This window comes from Cydia amplana, chromosome Z (genome assembly GCF_948474715.1).
Source record: "Cydia amplana chromosome Z, ilCydAmpl1.1, whole genome shotgun sequence".
Lineage (NCBI taxonomy): Eukaryota > Metazoa > Arthropoda > Insecta > Lepidoptera > Tortricidae > Cydia > Cydia amplana.
In genome coordinates this window covers 16,199,456-16,219,715 of record NC_086096.1, presented here as the reverse complement: position 1 = coordinate 16,219,715, position 20,260 = coordinate 16,199,456, and the positions used below count along the sequence as shown (strand labels likewise).

Below are 20,260 nucleotides of genomic sequence, written 5' to 3'. Positions count from 1 at the left end.
CGTGACAGGCATGATGACAGATGATAAAACACCGACCATCTTAGCCCTACTGGATTGCAACTTTAGCCAACTCTCGGCACTGATTTAAATTGACCTTTAACTACGTACACTATTCAATTTTAATTGTTGGTTCCCACCGAATCTTGGTGGGCAGCAATGAACTCGACTAAATAACGTAGGTTGTTTTTGGTACGCTGTCAGGAATGTTACGTGTTTTTAATTCGACCCACTTACGTACCTACCACACATGTGAAAAAATATAGTAAGTACTTGCTTTGTACTCCATGTGGGATTCCCAGTTCGATTAGCACCTGATAACGAAAAGTTAAAAAAAAAATATAATGTTTATTTTGCCATTTAGGTACTTGTCACTTTCAGCAAATAATAACGTTACTTATAATACGTTGCCATGCTTACGACAATATTTTCAACCTTACACACATATATTAGGTATAGGTACTGTAATATACCGAATGGGCCTGTAACAGGAGTAAAAAATTAAACTGTAGGCTGGACTCTTTTTCCTCAAACTGACCAACATCGACTTTTAAAAATAAATTTATTTGATTTTTAGCACACTTTTAAATGTATTCTAAGCTAAGACGCAATGTATTACGAATTTTGTTATGTTTAAAGCGTGACAAGCAACTTCTATTACACTGATGATGATGACAACGTACATTGAAGATAATATTTAATTTGTATGAAAAATAGGAAGTCTTCATAATTTTTGAAGGTTTTTAACAAAAGTGTCATCGTTTAAGGAGTACAATCTGTTTAAGTTACTTATTGCTCGTGTTACAGGGCACACCCGGTATAGCCCGCCCTTCATATGCGTAGGGTACCTCATGTCATATGCATATAGGAAAGATAATTGGATACACCAATTGAATAAATATTGCGGGTTTGTTATATTTACTTACATTTTGAAATTGAAGTATTCATGGCAAAATCACACGTGATACGTGTTCAGCGTGCTAACGAGAACATGAATGGTGGCTAATGGACCCCAATTGATGCTGACACATTGTACCTATTATAACTAATCCTAGTAGCATAAAACAAAATATTGTTTAAAGCTTCACTTACCGGGGGTGGAGAAACATTTTGTAGCGTAGGTTATTATAATAGGTAGGTAGGTACCTACATAGTGCATTATTGACGAGAAAGTGAGAAAGGCAATTGCCGACTCAGTATTATGTAGTTTTAAATGGACAACATTGAAAGATTTGAAAGTACCGACCTCACCAACAGAGAAAGTAGATACTTAATATCAGTGCATTGCTGCATGAGTGGAAACCATTTTTCTTCACATTTTATTTACTTCTTTTTTAAATTTGGTATGTGTGTTATTTGTATTGTTGTGTTGTCTGAATGTGAACCATACAATTGCTGAATAAAAATAGTAGCTTATTTTAATTTCTTTGACGAATAAGTAGATAATTTAAGTTGCTTAGCCATGCCATTTGTGCTCCTGTTGGACGATTTTATTAAACTGGTTTATATTTAGATTCCGTACTAGAAGGGTGACAATCGGAACCCTGTTACAAACTTAGGTAGGTACGCTGTCTGTCTGTCTGTCAGCGGGCTCAATCTCAAAAACCGTGATAGGTAGACAGCTCAAATCTCAGAGTGTGACTGTGATTTCTATTGCTGCTATGATAAGAAAATATAAAAAAATAAGTGGTGACTCCATACAAAAACTTATTAAGCATATTGTTTTAATCTCTGTATTTATAACGGTTAGACATGCTAGCCTCAAACTCAAATTGTGATGGTATGCATAACTTCGGGGCGCGGGTTGGCTCGTACTTGGCCGCTTTTTTAAATATAATCGTCAGGTGTGTTTTGTTTTCAGAGACAGTGTATTGCAACGCGACCTTCGATTCATATTTGTGCTGGCCGCCCACGCCGGCGGGCGAGGTAGCCAGCCAGCACTGCCCGCCGGCTCGCCTAAGTGACACCTCACGTAAGTTTACTGTTTTCAATGTACAATATGAAAATTATACATTATGAATCTAATATTGATCTGACATTACTAACATTCACGCAAATGATATGCACTGAAATTTTAAATCAAGGCCGGAATGCGGGATATAACTGAACCAACTTAGTTGAAATTCGGTATGGAGATAGTTTCAGTCCCAGGGTCAGGGAAGAATATAGGATAGTTTCAATCTCAAAAATCATCCCTTAAAAAGGAGGTGGAATTTTGTATTAGGGAATTCTCCCAGTAATGGTTCTCTATACAAATATATACAGTACCAGAACTGGGAATTCCCGGTTCTCGTCATACAAACTCAGTACCGATGGCATTAATTTGTATAGGGATTCAATAACCTCTGAACCGATTTAGATGAAATCTACGTTTATCTTTGATTTAGTTAAAAATGATACTATTCTTGACTTAACCAAAATTATTACTTAACCTCGAACTTCGCCGACGCTTAAAACCCCTCCACCCCCACCTGTTGTAAGTACCAAATAGCTATATGTTTTACAAGGGGGCAAAGTTATTGTTTAACCGCTCGTGCTAATATTGATACCCGAGCAAGCGAAAGATTCCAAAATTGAACCACGAGCGTAGCGAGGCCTTGGCCTTGGTCAGGTGGAGTAGAGTGGACTGTAGATATTTTAAAAGATAACTGAAAAAGATGAGAAAAACTTGTATTTATTGGAAAACACGATACATTGTATCAAAGGTAAAATTCAAGGCACTCGTGCCTTGAATTTTACCTTTGTTAAACAAACTTTAATCCCCAGTGAAACACAACATTTTTCACCACATCAACGCAAGGAAAATACTAACTGGTAAACATTACAAATAAATTTCAAATGAACGTTATTAAATATTTAGCATTCAAAATTATCGCGTAAAAGTCAAATTTATCAGCCAAGATGGGCTTACAACTCAAAATTTGCATCAGATTACTTTGTCTCAGATGTGGATAAAATGCAACTTTCTTATCCAGTACAAAGAGAGCCTTTCCTAGCCGGTGTGGTGAAAAAATATATTCCTTCTTCATCACTTACCTCTATTCACTCATGTTTTCTTAAGATATACCAACAATTAATTTTTCACCTCAGCAGCTCGAACAAGGGTACTTTGCTACTTAAAAACAGTGAGCAAAATCGCATTTTGCTCACTGAGTGAGACAAAGCCCTTGTTCGAGCTGCTGAGGTGAAAAATATATTAATTTATTATTGCATATATCGGTAGGTTTCGCGTACCGCCAGTGCGAACCGAGCGGACTGTGGCAGGGCCGCCGGCCGAACGAGTCGAGCGCGGTGGGGTGGACCAACTACACCCCCTGCTTCCCGCAAGAGGTTCAGAATCTCTTCGTGAAAGTCTACGACAACGAACACGTTGCACAGGTTACTTAACTTATTTCATAGATTGAACAAGCGCCACTTGCACCATCCCAGCTACTAACTTGGGGTTAACCGGCTAAACCGTTAACCCCGGGTTAATGGGATGGTGCAAGTGGTCCTAAGGTAGGGGAGATGTACTTATCTGAAATTATCTCTTGAGGTAAAATGATCCCTCGTTGTATACACGTAAATTATATTATTAGTAATTTTCTTCGAAATAAATTGAATATGTAGTTCTTATATAAGGTAAAGCCTATGTTTTCAGTTCAATTAGTTTTTTTTTATTGGTGTTATTGACTAATTTTATAGCAATTTTATTTAAAATATATATGTATGTGGGTAGGTATATTGAAATATAAATTTTAATTACACATTTTAAGAACACGTCTACGATTCACAAAGTGCTAATGAAATTACATTTTTTTTTCAGCTAAAATTCGAAATAGCGCTGCGCACTAGATACATGGAAATGGTTGGATTCAGTATATCTCTCGTCGCGTTGGTGGTGTCGCTTTTTATTTTTTCTTACTACAGGTTAGTAGCGCAATCAACTAATCACTGGTACCACTCATTTCACCGTCATGGTCGGATAAAGTGATGCCAATAAAATATTTTAATACTAAAGCTGCCCGAGGCCCGGAGCGTGACAGCCTGACATTGCACAGGCATTTATAAACACCTATATTAAAAATATATATTAACTATACTTACTATTACATAACATATTAATAGCTTTGCCTTTGATATACCTTGACTCACTGTCTAGCTTAAAAAAAACAACGGGTTGCACTCCAGGAGAGCCGACAGAAGTGAAACTTAATGACTAGTCCAAAATGTCTGCAACACTATGTATAATTGACCCTTTTCCTTTCTATTGAAAAACTTTAGTTCCGAAATTGCTGATCAGTGAGCTTGTTTAAAATTCAAAATTCATATTTGTAGCGTTAATTGTTTAAAATTCGATTAGAAATTGTAAAGTTACCTTGCAGACCTCGCATCTAAAAAATATATTTGGGCATGATATTTTGAGTTTTATTCACCAGTACTAGAGTTCACTTTTATTAGCAATTTCATCAAGATGTAGCTTTATTGAATTATATTTGAGTAATATAAAGTTAGAATGTAACTGTGAGATCCTCGTATTTCAGCCCGTACAAGATTAGAGTCTGTGCGGAAAGAGTAGAGTCGTGGAATGTATGGGGCTCAATTACATTTCACGATTCTTCTGTTTTCAGATGAACAGACTCTAGAACCTTTTTCATGTAATGTCATTGAGTCATTGTCTTTATTGATTTAAATGCCATCTAAATGAGTGGCCATCTAAATCTTACGGTCACGTGATCGCCTTACGCTGTCTCGAGTTTATCATTTTTTCCCCACCTCAAAAAGTGTCCAGCGCCGCTAAATAATACCAAAAATATATTTATAAAAAAACATCACGTATGAGGGGTTCAAACTTTAACAATTCGGTAGCGACCCCTATAATTAAAAATTCTGAAAAAACAGTTTTTTTTAATTGGAAGAGACTAAGTACCTACATTAAGCGGGTGATTCGTTAAGAATTTAAACTTTGACGAAATAAGCAACACTATAATCCAAATCGTTAACTTTTGATGGTATATGTAATGCGATATAATGGTATATGTCTTGATATGAAAATCATTGATGAACAATAACAATAACAATATATTTATTTAACAATAAAAGTTTAATAGAGGCACATTGAAGTGAACCCCGCACTAGGCATGGTCTGTATCGCGGGAGTCAAGGTCATCACGAGTTACGAATATTATATTTATAGGTTAACTATCTAATAAAATTACCTTGCTACTTTATTAGCTACTTACTTGGTTCTTTTTCAATGGATTCACCAGTATTTTCATTCCCCTTGTTGCACAGATCTTTGCGCAACAACCGCACCCGGATCCATAAGAGCCTGTTCAGTGCCATGGTGCTGCAAGTGTTGATCAGGCTGACCGTGTACATCGACCAGGCGCTCGTACGCAGCTGGCGCAGCGACCGCGCCGCCAACGACACCGCCGCTCTCAAGGGCATCGACAATATGGTGAGAATCCCCACACTGCGAATGTAAAGGCAAAATTAGTAGAGTGTCTAATAAGATCAAATAGTACTCCAGTATGAAGTGCGAACAGCTTTACGCATTTTTAGCTAAGAATGTGTCGTTGGATTTGGAATGTGTGTCGTAAGATACGTTGTGAAGTATAATTTCAAATTGAAGCAGGATGACCGCTCAAACACGCATTAATATATGTACTATTGAAAAAGTTTCAAGTAGTACCTACGCTTGAGATGTTGCTAAGTTCAATTTACTCGTTTCCATCCACGAGAACTTAGGTAAGTTTCGAGGCTAGCACACAACTCAAGAGTGGACACTTGAGTGCTCTGCAGTACCAATATCATAAGTACCTACCGCACGATTACGTGGAGCTAGATAGATTCGACTGCTCTTTAGATAACAATAGATGCTGATTTTTTTCGTATATGTGCCAAATTTCAAAGCATTTGTTTTGCGAGCGCTTTTGAGCTTTATAAAATTTTAGTGTGGCGAATTATCTAAATAAACTGTACGTATCTAAATACCAATCGTTGTCTTTACGATTTTTAAATCCGTTATTACATGTACCACCACCACGAAATACCACGATTCTCTTGTTTTCAGCCTTATCTATGTGAAAGCTCGTACATTCTCCTGGAATATGCCATCACAGTGATGTTCATGTGGATGTTCATCGAGGGGCTGTACTTGCACAATGTTGTTACGGCGAATGCTCTGCGGGAGGGCATTTCTCACGTAGTGTACTACGCCACCGGATGGGGCTTGCCCGTTATTCTGACGGCAGTTTGGGCTGCGATGACTGCACTGCACTACAATGGTGAAAGAGTCAACACGTGAGTAGTATCTGTTGTTGCACAAGTATCTATGTAAAGTTAACTAAGATGTTAATTAATGTCAATGTGTGTTCACGTATTTGAACTACAAAAATTACATAATTGTACTAGAATAAAAAGTGGAAATCAAACTATACTTGGTCAAGCAGATCTTGTCAATAGAAAAAGGCGGCAAATTTGAAAAATGTAGGCGCGAAGGGATATTGTCTCATAGAAAATTTGAATTTCGCGCCTTTTTTTACTGACAAGATTTGCTTGACCAGCTATAAATCCTATGTTTTGTTCCAGTTGTTGGTATGGATATAATTTTTCTCCGCTTTATTGGATTATGCAAGGACCGCGATTGGGAGTTATACTGGTATGTTGATTGCTTATTTCTAAACAAGAGACCCGCCGCGGCATTGCCCGTGTTAACAAATTACCTAAATCTTCCTCAAAAATCACTATTGATAGGTGAAAACCGCATGAAAGTCCATTCAGAAAGCTATACACCTATTTTTAAATAATAATATAAAAGTGTTTTCAAGCGCCGCGGGCAACATAGGTTAGGTATTTTAAATGCGATAAAATAATTATGGTTACGCACCGTAACTCTGTCCGCAACACTACACTGCAAACTATTCATATACAGTGTATAAGTCAAATACGGGCAATAAATTAAACCAGATATATATTTTCCCGACTTATCATTAATTAAGATGTTTTTTTAAGTTACACTTAATTATGACCCATGTGATTAATTTTTTCCACATGTACCGAGCAGCAATGTACTGTAAACATTAAGAAACAAGATGATAATGACATTACGAGATACGAGCTTTTCATAGTAACTGCCAACAAGCGTTGACAGTTACTTTAAAAAGCTCGTATCCCGTAACGTGTGTGGTGTATTACATTGCGGGCCGAATTATTTTGTATGGTTATAATTTTCAATGCATTTCTAAGTAAAATCTATCTCAATATACTTTTTAGGTCCTATGCTAACCACCGTTTAAATATTCGCCCGTATTGGATTTACACACTGTATAACAAATAAATGTATACATACATATTATACTCGTACTTACTGTTCGGCTACTTTCTACTACGGTTACTATGTACCTTATGTGCTTTATTAATAGAAATACTCATTTCTTCGAAGAAACACCTTCGTAATCAGCAGCGTCTAAATAATTATTAATATCGCCTAGTTCATTCATTAACTATCATAGGTCATTGTTAGTGCTTTGCATTGATGTAACAGAAAACATACATTTGGGTCACGAGGAGTAGGTAAACATACAGTGGTACCTACCTACATTACGGCTCCTGCAGAACGGAGCGCAACGGGGGCTTCTGCGGCTGACACGCCTGCCCATCAGCGTTTCACGACTTTACGTTTACCGCATAGACCTTCACTACCCGCACAAGTACTTTCATTCCCATCTATATACGTATGTAATATACCTACAGGGCGATCAATCCAAATGGGTCAGTATGGAGAAGTCAGAAACTATGAGAGATAGCGAAATCTGTTCCTAGGAACCATGGCTTCGATTTTAGATTTAATAATAATGGCATTTTTTTAAATCTCTCATACCATTACATAACCATACAGTGTAGGAGTAGTTTTGGCCGAAGGATGTCAAGTTTCGGCGGTTTCGCGGCCGGCTCCCTGACACTGCCGGGGTTGCGGGGTTGCGTAATGCATCGCAATCATAATGTGATTTTTAGTGGTTAGTTTTTTTTTATAATAATCTAATTATAGCTGGTCAACCAGATCTTTCTCTACTGACAAGATTTGGTTGACCAGCTTTAATTATTATTAAATCTAAAATCGACGCCGTAGTTCCTAAGAACAGATTTCGCTATCTCTCATAATTTCTGACTTCTTCATACTGGATTGATCGCCCTGTATATAATCAATATATATAATAAAAGCAAGTGTACAATGTGCGTGCCGCTAAAACTCAGAAATGAGCTCCGATACGATGAAGGAAGTTATATTGCGGGGTAGCCCTCTATCTCCCGTCCATGAAGAAGTTTCCCGTTTTTACCTGACGCGTGTGCTTTTGAAAATATAAGGGCTGAAAGTTTCGCCCAGACCCAGATCCAGAAGCAGTCGTTTTGTTTTTGAAATTTGAACCTTAACTTAATAGAGAAAGTTCAGAATAGATCGTGAAATATATACCTACAAAAATGTGTACCTACCTGGTGTGGTTTCTCTCGGGTCTCGGAGGCTAGACATTTCTAGAACAGTCCAGAACATTCGGGAGCATTCCACAGCATTTTAGAACATTCTGGAATGTTTTCAAATGTTCGAGAATATCCTAGATCATTATTGAACATTCCAGAAAACTTTCGATTGTTCTGGAATATTCTGGACCATTCGAAGCCTTTTTGTAGGGTCGGAGCGGAGCTCCCATTGGAAGGCGTATATAAAGCAAGATCCGTCGTAAGGCTCGAATGTTCGAGAACATCCCAGATCATTACGTAATATTCCAGGACACTCTCGAATGTTGTGGAATATGCTGGAATATTGGGGGTCATTTGATTTTTTTTACAACGTATGTTTTTCATTAATAAATACGTCTACTTTTACAACTAAGTACCACACAATCACATGTCAACTCTCTGAGCGAAGCCGGGTACCTCAGCTAGTAATTATATACTCGTAATACCTATAATTACTGAATTCTCTAAAGTGCCTACCTTCCTCGCTCGATCGAGTGAAACTTATTTAGGTCAGGTGCTAATTATTCGGGTCGGACACATTACTGCAACGTCATATAAGTACCGTAACTACGAGAAATATTAAACTTACACGCTTGTATTGTTATGAAAATTTTAAATTCAACTAGGAATATCACTACATAGTATAAAAAAAAACAAAGTCGCTTCCCGCTGTCTGTCTGAATGTATGCTTAGATCTTTAAAACTACGCAACGGATTTTGATGAGGTTTTTTTTAAAGTGATTCAAGAGGAAGTTTTATGTATAATGTGTTAACCCGTGCAAAGCCGGGGTGGGTCGCTAGTATGTACATTATAATTTCTACACCGGTGTTCTCATCGCATAAAAAATATATTAAAAATCTGTCACGTCATTGGTAGTTAAATGAGCTAATTTTGTATGAAGTACGCATTTCTAAGAGTGTATAAGATGTAGTCAACTGTTGCCGTAATTTGCATCTACAAACAATTAAAACATAGTTCGTACCTGCTAGTATTAGTAGTACCTGCAGCTTTGTAAGTATGATACAAGATTCAATTTCAGAGTTTAAGTACCCAACTACCTACTATTATACCAAATACACAACCACTTGTTGCGTTTTGCTTAGGTAACTTGTACCTATTGAATAATTTTTTTCGTGAGTTTCGAGCAAAAAAGGATTTTATTAACAGATAGAGTGATTCAAGGAAGGTTTTGTATAATTTGTTAACCCGTGCGAAGCCGGGGCGGGTCGCTAGTTATATAATATACGTATTAAATATATTACGGATTTGCCATGCCATTTTTATAGGTACTTTATATATATATATTATATTACCTACCTACTACATATTCGTATTTCTTTTCAGATAAATCTGGTGTTTTTATTGAATATAATGAAGGTGCTCATTGTTAAGTTAAGGAGTAGCGAGAGTTCTGAATTAGAAAAAATCAGGTAAGTAAGTAATATTTATCTACTTTATTAAGTTTTGATTACTTTTGTAGAATATGATAAAAGGATTTTTAGCGTAGGTACCTATTTATAATGACCTTATAGAATCACTCGTGGGTTTGTCCATCTGTCACAGCCAATTTGCATCTAAACTACTGTAGGTACCGATTTAGTTAGAATTTCGTAGGTACACAAAATGTAAGTAGCGACCCCAAAAGCCAAGAGCCACTTTTGGCGTTTCTTTTGGTAAATTTAAAAATGATATAAAAAAAAATGTAAACTATCTTGTGCCCGGCACTATTTCTACTCAGAATCACGAGATCTTTCTATGCTTAGGTATACCTGGAAAAATTGTCCCCAATTGTTTGGTCCATTTGCGGCGTCAATACAACGGAACGGATAACAAAAAATAAAACGGACAACCAAAAAATGTATGAGCTTTTAGAGATACTTTTTTTCTCGTACCTAGATGTATGGATTGAAAGAGCTCGTGATTCTTAGTGGTAACAATATAAAATAAAAACAGTCTTGATGTGTTTAGGAAAGCGGTACGAGCCGCGCTAGTGCTGCTGCCGCTGCTGGGCATCACCAACGTCATCAACATGACGGAGGCGCCTCTGAACGGCAGCGTGTGGAAGTTCGCCCTGTGGAGCTACACTACCCACTTCCTAAGGTCCTTCCAGGGATTCTTCATCGCACTAATCTATTGTTTTCTAAATGGAGAGGTAAAAAAACGCCCAATGTGCATTACAATGTTCATTTTATTTCAATCTAATTATTAGAACCTTACTTGAACCAAATAAGGTACTACTGGTACTAGCATTTCTTTTGTTTAATTGCTTTCTCATACTAAACGAAATTAAAAATAGGGAAATGTTGTATGGTGGTCCTTACGAGGCTAGGGAAATATATATATCTAGGTACATACATATATTACATAATTATATGATATGCTTAATTTATAATTAAAAAAACCGTGCTTGGGGCAAGCTACCACTATACAAACAAGCAGAAATTAAAGATAAAATCACCCCCAACGAAATAAAAAGAGATGAACCGATTTTGATAAAACATGTCAAACACCACCGCTAGAAAACCTGCTTATAAATAAAAACCGCATCCAAATCGGTTTACCCGTTTAAAAGCTAGTGCCACATGCAGACATTCACACACATAGCGGTCAACTTTTTGCATCAGAAAATAAAAAAAAACCGTCTCGTTCTTAAATTTTCGCTACATCTTCACACTTCAACTACTGATTACTATTGTCGAATCAATGCAGCGATGTTTCCTCATAGTGTCGTCAAATTGTGATGTACGGAGCCCTCGCGGCGCGAGTCCGACTCGTACTTAGGCAGTGTTATTTTAAAAGACAATCAGATCACAAACTAACTTTAGTTTAGTTAGTACTAGTACTTACAACAAAGTAGTACCTAATACGTAGTAAGTAGTAGTAGTAACAAAGTAAGTAGGTACCTACTTACCTGTAGCTTGCTATTGTCATAATATAACTTGTATAGTCTGTGCGGAAAGAGAAGAGTCGTGGATATTATGGGGCCCAATACATCCCACGACTCTTCTCTTTCCGAACAGACTGTATTTTTTATGTCATAATAAGTGTATTTAATTACATTTCAAAACTCTGTCAAACGAGAAAATATTGAAAATATAACAAAATCGGATACCTATTCATAGCAGTATATAATTACATCCAATCGAGTATTTTTGCCATTGTAAACATTGACCTTCGCACGCCTTTTTGTCCACCCTCAGTCGCGGCCTCCCTCCATTATGTTTGAAATAAGGCTGGAGCCCCAAGGCCCTCGAGCGTACTAACGAGTGCCAGCAGGTAGCTGTAAGGGTCATCGTCGAGTACTCGGTGTCGCCGTCACTAATCTATTCAAGAATGCGTGCATAGCATTCTTTTGTAAGCTGAAATTTAACCTCGTGTGTCAACTTTTCCAACATGAAACATGAGTCTTTATTACAGATGTGCCAGTTGCGGAAAGTTTCCATAAAATTCTAAAAATTCTCGGAAATTTCATGAAACTTTCAGTAGGAAATAATGGGAAATTTAAATTTAAAATTGGAAAGTTTCAATTCTCATACAAAAATGTAAGAAATTTTCCGAATTTTTCCTACGTTAAATTTCCGAAACATTTCGCAGTTTTGGAAAGTCTCCTTAGGCACATCAGTAGTCTGTATTGCATATGTAGAGTAGAGTAGAGTAGAGTAGAGAGCGTTTATTCGTGACCAAAAATAAATAAATAAAAGAAAACAACAGGTAAACATAACAACATAGAAGTCACGAAATGGTCCCGACTCAGCATGGTGCTAGCCTGACTAGGTTAGCGCTGGTCTTCCGTCGGGGCCATGATCTGAAGTTATAAAAAGCACACATTATAAAAAAGAGAAATTAAAAGACACACCAATATTATAACAAAACAGAACAAAACGTGGGTCGTGGTTAACGACTTAACTACAAAAAACTTAATAACTACCATAATGTTAAACAATAAAAAATTAAAGATTAAAGTGAGTGGCGGTTGAGGAGGAAAAACTAGGCAGTGAGTACTTAGGTACGCGTCTGGAGTACTTAACTGTAGCTTGTTTCAAGTTTGAGGTAATAAATGTAGGTGCTGTGCAAAGTTTCTGCTTAGTTTTGATTTGTAATGTTTTACGGATTTTCCTCGTGTTGGTGTGGTGAATAAAGAAACAAGTGCGAGTCGGACTCGCGCTCGGAGGGTTCCGCACCATCAACAAAAAATAGAGCAAAAAAATCGTGCTTGTTGTATGGGCCCCCCTTAAATATTTATTTTATTTTATTTTTAGTATTTGTTGTTATAGCGGCAACAGAGATACATCATTTGTGAAAATTTCAACTGTCTATTGCGGTTCATGAGACAGACGCCTGGTGACAGACGGACGGACGGACAGACAGCGAAGTCTTAGTAATAGGGTCCCGTTTTTTATCCTTTGGGTACGGAACCCTAAAAATGTTGTGTTTCACTCGGGAGCAAAGTTTGTTTAACCATCGTGCCTTTAAACCTTGAATTTTGGAATATTACGCTTGCTCGGGTATCAATATCTATTTGTAACTTGTAAAACAAATAACTATTTATTCTACATTGAGTAGCATACAGCATACTTCGATGTATGTAGTCCAGGCGTGTACGCGACACATATCAATTAGGTGACAGCGCTTGCAACGCATATGGGCGTACTTACCTTATTTACAGGTTGTCCGTAACAAATGTTTATAATAAACATTTATCAGCAGCAATTATAATACCTGTACCTATTGGAAATGTGGGGCGGTATCTCTCCCTGTTTATCATGTATTTGTATTTTTACCCGATTGGCTAAAAAGGATGTTTACGTCACCCTAGGCCCGTAAGTGGGATTTCCTCCCCGCTACGCGAGGAGAAAATCTCACTTCCTGGCCAAGGCAAGACATAAAACTTTAGACAAACCACGGGCGGTAATTCATAAAGCCCCACAGGGGGGCGATTTTTGAAATTCGACCGCTCGTATTCGTGTATTTCGTTCAGTAATATCTCCACCACTAGGCATATATTTAAATTCTACTAATAGAATTGAAAACGAGTGGTCAATACCACTCGATTCAAAATTTCTATCACTCGTATTTCAAAAATTAGCATTTCGCCGTTTTCCACCGATTTTCGAGTGACGAAATCGAGCGATCGAAATTCAAAAATCGGAACCTTGATCGCATATTTACACAAACACCTGCGATCTGGAGCATTCACGAATTCACCTCCGGTATGTAGTATGTAATGTACTATTATGTCTGTGTGTCTTATAACGTAGTACCTACCTGCGAAAAAGAAGGCCCGGTTCATAAGCTTGCCTATAAGATAAATAAAAATCACGATGAGCTATTTTTTTGTTATGGTACCTTACTTGTTTGACACACTATTCAGACTGATAACGGGTATATAAAATTTAGGTAAAATTGCAGATTTTAGCGATAAAAAAGTAAAATTGAAGCTCAAAATTAGGTAAATATATTTTATTACTTATTAAGACACACTATCATACGAAATAAACATACATTTGCATTCGGGGGAATTTTCCTGAGATATTTTTTGACCCATGGTTTAACTTTTTTTATTGTGAATTAATTATTCGTTTTACAAGGCGGCAAAGTTCGTGTTTAACTCTTAGTTCTAATATTGATAGCAAGCGAAAGATTCCTAAATTAGAAACGTTCGAAAAGTTGAATCTTGATGATTGATGTTTTAGGGCCATTTAATTTAAAGTTGTCCCCTACACTTTTTTTTTTTAATTTGTGAATTTCTATGTTTTTTTCTACTCAGAATCACGAGCTCTTTCTATCCTAATAGGAGAAAAAAGTGTCCCAAATTTGTCCCAAAAGTGTAGAGGACAACTTTAAATAAAATTGTCCTTTAAGGCACGAGAGTTAAACAAACTTTGCTACAGGAAAAATATTTTTTTTCACCACACAAACGTGAAGAAAGTACTAACTGTAAAACATTACAAATCAACTCTATATGAATGCTTTTAAATAATTACTCAAAATTTGCATCAAATTACTTTACCATGCACTCTTGTATATAAAATGCATAATTCTCATTAGTTTTTGTGTCGAATGTCGAATAATAAAGATAATCTTTACGAGCTGATGGTATGGTGAAAAGTATATTCACCTATTCCACAGGTAAAACAGGTGTTACAAAAGCACTACAGCAACTACATGGCTATGCGCGGCAACGTACAACGTCACCGGGATTCTTTCTTCAACTTTTTGTCCAGCAGTGGTGAACAGAAACCCAGCAGGGACAAGTGAGTTCAAATAATTATGACTTAATATTTAAAATGAGTGGAGTAAACATGTTTCAAAAGCGAAGCAACCATTGAAACACAAAATAACTCTTGGCATACTTTCTTTGCCGACTGTTCCTTCCTTTGGGCAGTACCTAAGCTAACAAATAAATATATATACGCAATTCGTTCCGTTTTTGTAAAAGCGCACCTATAATTTAAATTTCCATTAAACCGTCCAGCATTGCCCTGGGTAAGTAGATACGCTCAAGGGGCAGATTTGAACACCAACACTAATTTATTAACTAACTTAAATTCATGTGCGACACAGCACTAAACAGCGATAACAAGTACAAGACAATGCTTTTGTTAACCTTAACGCCACCATTGACTTGATAATGTTACACGGGTTGTTTACGTGCAATTTTTTACATGGCGTTGATACTTTAATACTTCAGTGACGTCGCGGCGAAAAGGTTAAAAACAAACACTGTTTTTATTATTATTTTGCAGTTTCAGTATGTACACCTATTTAAATAACCTTAGTTTACCAATAGTAACCCACCTAATTGACCATTCATAATATATACATATTATGTGTTGCTCTGTAACCTATGCTGTGAAGTTTAGTTTGAAACACTAGGGGGCAGTTTGATTCACTTGCCAAAGTGCACCAAAATTATGTAACAAAGTGCCCTGCCGCCTGCCGTAATCCGGTGGCCGACTGCATGAAACCCTACCCTACGCATTTTTCGATGATGTTTTTATTGATGAATTTTTGTACCACTTTTTTGACATTTGCGCAAAATTTGCCAAGTTAAGTTGCGGCCGACCAAGAGCAGTTGAAGCCACTAAAAGTCAGCTACCCCTACAAAGTATTTTATATTTTTTTTTTCATATAGGTTTTCATGCAGTCGGCCACAGGACTAGTGGGGCAGAATTAGACTAATCCCATTTTTTTGTCTCTTTTTCGGGCACTGATCGGACAGTATGATACTCTCGGTATGCCTTCAATTCAGTGTGAAACTAATACAATAGCTAGACGCTCGTAGGTAATACTTACACAATTTACACATACGTCAATGCTGGATGGAATGGATGGCGACGAAAATATATTACTAAGTTCACTAAAATTCTCGCCAAACCTTTTTGCTCGTCTGTAGGGGCTGAAAGTATAGCGAGCTGCAAAAGTAGCTGGTTTTAATTGTGTTTCAGAAACAAAAAGAGCGATGAGATGGAATTCGCGGAAGCATTGCAACCCCAGGGTGAAACGAACATTGTGGAAACCAACGCAAACGCTGAATATATAACGTGAGTTTATGTTATTTCATAAACACAAACTTATCTGGATTCAAAAGAAGACAATACTAGTTTACTTACGAGGTACCTATAGCAAAAACAAAGAAGGACTTGCCTAACATGATTTGTTATTTTATTGCAGGGAGACAGTATGATCAGAAACGGAAAGGGCTGCGGTTGTCGTTACCGTTGAAGCTGAAATTAATTGATTTGGAGAAATAATCTACTTTATCTACGACATACAAGAACTTTTAGGCGGCAATTCAACAATGTGACGTACCTAAAGATAAAGTGATAAAGTGCAAAGTGTCTGTATCTATAATTTAGCAGAATTTTTACTAGGTACTTAAAGAAATTGATTATGTATAGATAATGTAAGGATACGTATTTTATCTTTTAAGTTTGTATTTTGGTAGGTAGTTTCCTAGTTTCGTATATTATTGATAGTAATGTTTTCTAAAAATAATCATTTCGTAAGTAGTGTGTTTGTAACTATAAAATATTCGCGTTACTTTTATACATCTAACATTTTATTTTTACCTTTACATATTTTAGATACAAATACAATAGTATAATATAATGACGACCAGATTTTTATACATACAAAACTTATCTAGTCATATTATTAAAGCGTATTCAATAAGTTTTCTGTGTTGATTGAACAAAACATTTTCTAGTTTTGTATCTAGTTTTTTATGTACTTAGGAGTATTTTAATAATGTTAAAATAAGAGTCACGTCTAAAGTTATTATCTAACTATCAGCTTTAATATACTAAATCCTAAAATGTATTGAACTTTCTTTGCACATTAAGGAACCTATTATGACCAGAATTTAGTACATTTTATGTTGATTTAAGTAGGTACTAATATTTAAGAATAGGTAAGGTGCATGGGGACAATTTAGACTGCGGCGTAGTTGATTTAAACCAATCGAAATATCTTCCATATTTTACATTAGTAACTATTAGTAACTCTCTAGTTAAGACGAAACAGGAGCTGAGATTTAAATATTTTAGGTAAATATACCCGTCTCACTAACGGAAGCGGCTCCTAAAACTAGTCCGATAAGGACAAGGCGAAAAATCCTGCGTAAAAATCTCAAAAATCGAGGTTTCAGACTCGACTGTTTCCTCCTCCAAAACTTAACCGATCGTAACCAAATTTGGAAATCTAAATAATTATGAAATTATCTGTATCGGAACGTTTTGATTTTTTGGCTAATTGATATCAGTTTTGAATACCACGCCTCTCATTGCGGCATAGTCAATTAGGCCATTTTGGCCATTTTTGAAGGGCTCTAGCGCCTTAAAAAACAAAAATATCAAAAAAAGCAAAACGGTCCGACACAGATATTGACAATATTAATATGTGTTAAAAAAATCATTGCTCTAGCTTCAAAACCCACGGAGGAAACAGTTTGAGTACGTTTGTATGGAGAAATGACCACTCCTGTTGGCTCTTAATGACCTACTGGCCTGGACATATATGACACTCTTGACATATATGTCCAGATAACGAAAAATATGTATGTTGTGTGTGACTCTAGTTAATAATGTAAAACATGGAAGATATTTCGATCAGTTTAAATTAACCCGCAGTCTACATTGTCCTGCTGCACCTTACCTGTCTTAATTAAGACACATAATATATAAAAAAAACAATGTAATTATAAATTAGGTACCTATTGTTTCTTTTCCACATACAATACATTCATAACTAAATCAAGAAACAAGTCTGTTAATCAAAATCTGAATTACCTAATACATAACTATAAAAGGCAACTATAAAATGAACTAAAAAAACGTTAAATATACCTACCTACATTAAATAAAAATTGAAATGCAAATTGATTGAGAAGGTTAAATGGGGTACCTATTTGGAAAGGGGCAGTATTATAGTTATATATACGGTGCTTTAAGAAGGTCTAAATTTAGATAGCTAGAAATTGTGTAACTAATACATTATTAAGATGGTAATTAATGTAATGATATAAAATGTGAAAATGTTAATTACGTCTACGGGTCTCTTGCTGCCATAGAACCTGAATTTTGACTGCCAGGCTTAACTTGTCCTATTAAGAGAAAATAACATAATTTTAAGAAGATACGATTACCGACTCAGTTCAATAAGTTTACTTTCATTCGAAACGAGAAAAGTAGGTACCTATATAAACAGTTCAGACCTTATTTTTAAGTGAAAAAACCTAAAATTATGTTAATAGGTAACCTACTTCATACATCTGTGGTAAATTATACTTTTCAATTAAGTAGGTACTCTTATCAGCGCTATTGGTTAAGTAACTATCGCATTTTCCGCTTTTAGTTCCTGAAAAAAAACGTACCTATGATATTTGAATTTAATTGACCTACGAGTATTGTCTTCGGTTACCGCGACAGTTATTCATTAAATAAAACTATGGAAACGGATTAAATTGCGTATTTTGGGTTAAAAATTCCTACATTCCGACGTTTCAAACACTTTAATGAGTTCAGTGTTCGTGGTCAACGGGTGACTGAGGTAGAATATAAGTATATTTAGACCCCTGACAAAATTACAATGTCCAAAACTACTTACAAACAAAAAAAATGAAACTATGAATTTTAAGGCTGGTTATACATGCAAATTACGAGATATAATCAGTTTCCATACTAATATTTATTCATTGACCTTAGTCTTATTGAAATAGCATATAGGAAAGTAATTAAATAGCTAGGTAATAAATGTCTACATATCCCTTATCTGTTCATGTAAGAATCCTCCGTATGGTTTCATGAGTTTTTTGGAATAAACTTTAATTATTGGATTGGAATTTACTGTCACTCCGAACTCTCCGAAGCAAATCGTTTGTACTTACTGGTTTATCCAACTAGCATAACTAAAAATTCGATTGTTTTCCCGTGTCAAAATGTGTAGTATGTTTAGGCAATTGTCCCACCGCAAGCGATGAGCTATAAGCGAGTAGAACGATAAACTAGAAACGAGTGGGCGAGCGGCGAGAAGCGAGTGTTAGCTTCAATAGTTTTGTCGCTCGGCTATAGGCGAGTGTTCGAGTGCGACGGGCTATTACTCGTTTCACTCGCTCGGACAGTGCAGCCGAACACGCAGACGTCGCAGTCTGTTCAAATTATTCCTTTTTTTCTTTCGTCTATTTAGAATTTCTGCTGCCACTATATTACAAAATTCATTATCACCGTCGTCTGAACTAGACAACAGTGACAGCTCAAATGCTTTGTTCAAATTCATAGCAAATATCAGCACTGAAATGCACGCTGTAAAATCACCACTGATTGGTCTCGCAACTTGAGTTCAACTACCAAGCGAGCATCGCCGAGCGAGTACCGCTGAGCTAGTTTTATCTCATCGCTCTTATCTCGGCGACAAACTAGTAGAGCGAGTGTTCTCGCCGGCAGTGTGAACAGCCAGCAATGAACTATAAATATATGTATCTCTTTTACTAACACAGGATCCCTATCTTTTGTTCGTTTCTTGGGCGAGAAAATCGCCGATAGCTAATCGCTTACTCGCTCTTGGTGGGACAACTGCCTAAATCGTGTAGGTAACATTTGGTATGTAAAGAACCATAACAATTGTGTGAGTATCCTACTGATATTCTTATTTAAGCACCTACATAGGGATACCAATGGTTTGGTGATATTCATAACTGTTCATAATTAACCCTTTGGAAGCCAAGAACGTCAAAAAATGTCGCCAGTAGGTATTCCTACTCACAGCGCCAGGGGTAGGTACTTAATTCTACGATACCTGGAGTTGAATTTAGAGCGGCACGGCAAGTTGTCAAACACAAGATATGGTTGGTCAAACCAATTTGTCAGTAGATAGGAACAAAAAACTATACTCATCCTTTTCTTTCGAGTGTTAGGATTAGTGTAAGACAAAGATAGTATGATGTAATAATGTTGGTCAATTTGACGCGTACAGCCTACAGTTTAATTTATTGCTCCTGTTACAGGAAACGCCCTGTATACCATATTTTGGAATGAAATACTGGACATCGTGATAAAATCAATTGTTTCATTAATAAAAGTAATCTGTACATAGCATAAATCAAAGTCGCTTCCCGCTGTCTGTCTCTCCCTATGTATGCTTAGCTCTTTAAAACTACGCAACGGATTTTGATGCGGTTTTAATAGATAGGGTGATTCAAGAGGAAGGTTTATATATAATTTGATAACCCGCGCGAAGCCGGGGCGGGTCGCTAGTTATATATAT

At 36.5% G+C, this 20,260-nt stretch overlaps 1 protein-coding gene across 1 annotated transcript in view; it reads left to right on the top strand.

The window, feature by feature from the left end:
- Positions 1–16,281, top strand: part of LOC134660996 (PDF receptor-like) — a 32,547-nt gene extending 16,266 nt beyond the window's left edge. The window contains exons 2-12 of the mRNA XM_063516891.1: positions 1,859–1,969; positions 3,221–3,375; positions 3,803–3,906; positions 5,272–5,437; positions 6,053–6,282; positions 6,571–6,640; positions 9,842–9,927; positions 10,466–10,649; positions 14,627–14,751; positions 15,946–16,041; positions 16,172–16,281. Of these exons, the coding sequence (XP_063372961.1) occupies positions 3,836–3,906; positions 5,272–5,437; positions 6,053–6,282; positions 6,571–6,640; positions 9,842–9,927; positions 10,466–10,649; positions 14,627–14,751; positions 15,946–16,041; positions 16,172–16,184 (1,041 nt within the window). The 5' untranslated portion in view covers positions 1,859–1,969; positions 3,221–3,375; positions 3,803–3,835 and the 3' untranslated portion in view covers positions 16,185–16,281. The remainder of the gene's footprint in view (positions 1–1,858; positions 1,970–3,220; positions 3,376–3,802; positions 3,907–5,271; positions 5,438–6,052; positions 6,283–6,570; positions 6,641–9,841; positions 9,928–10,465; positions 10,650–14,626; positions 14,752–15,945; positions 16,042–16,171) is intronic.
- Positions 16,282–20,260: the final 3,979 nt, after the last annotated feature.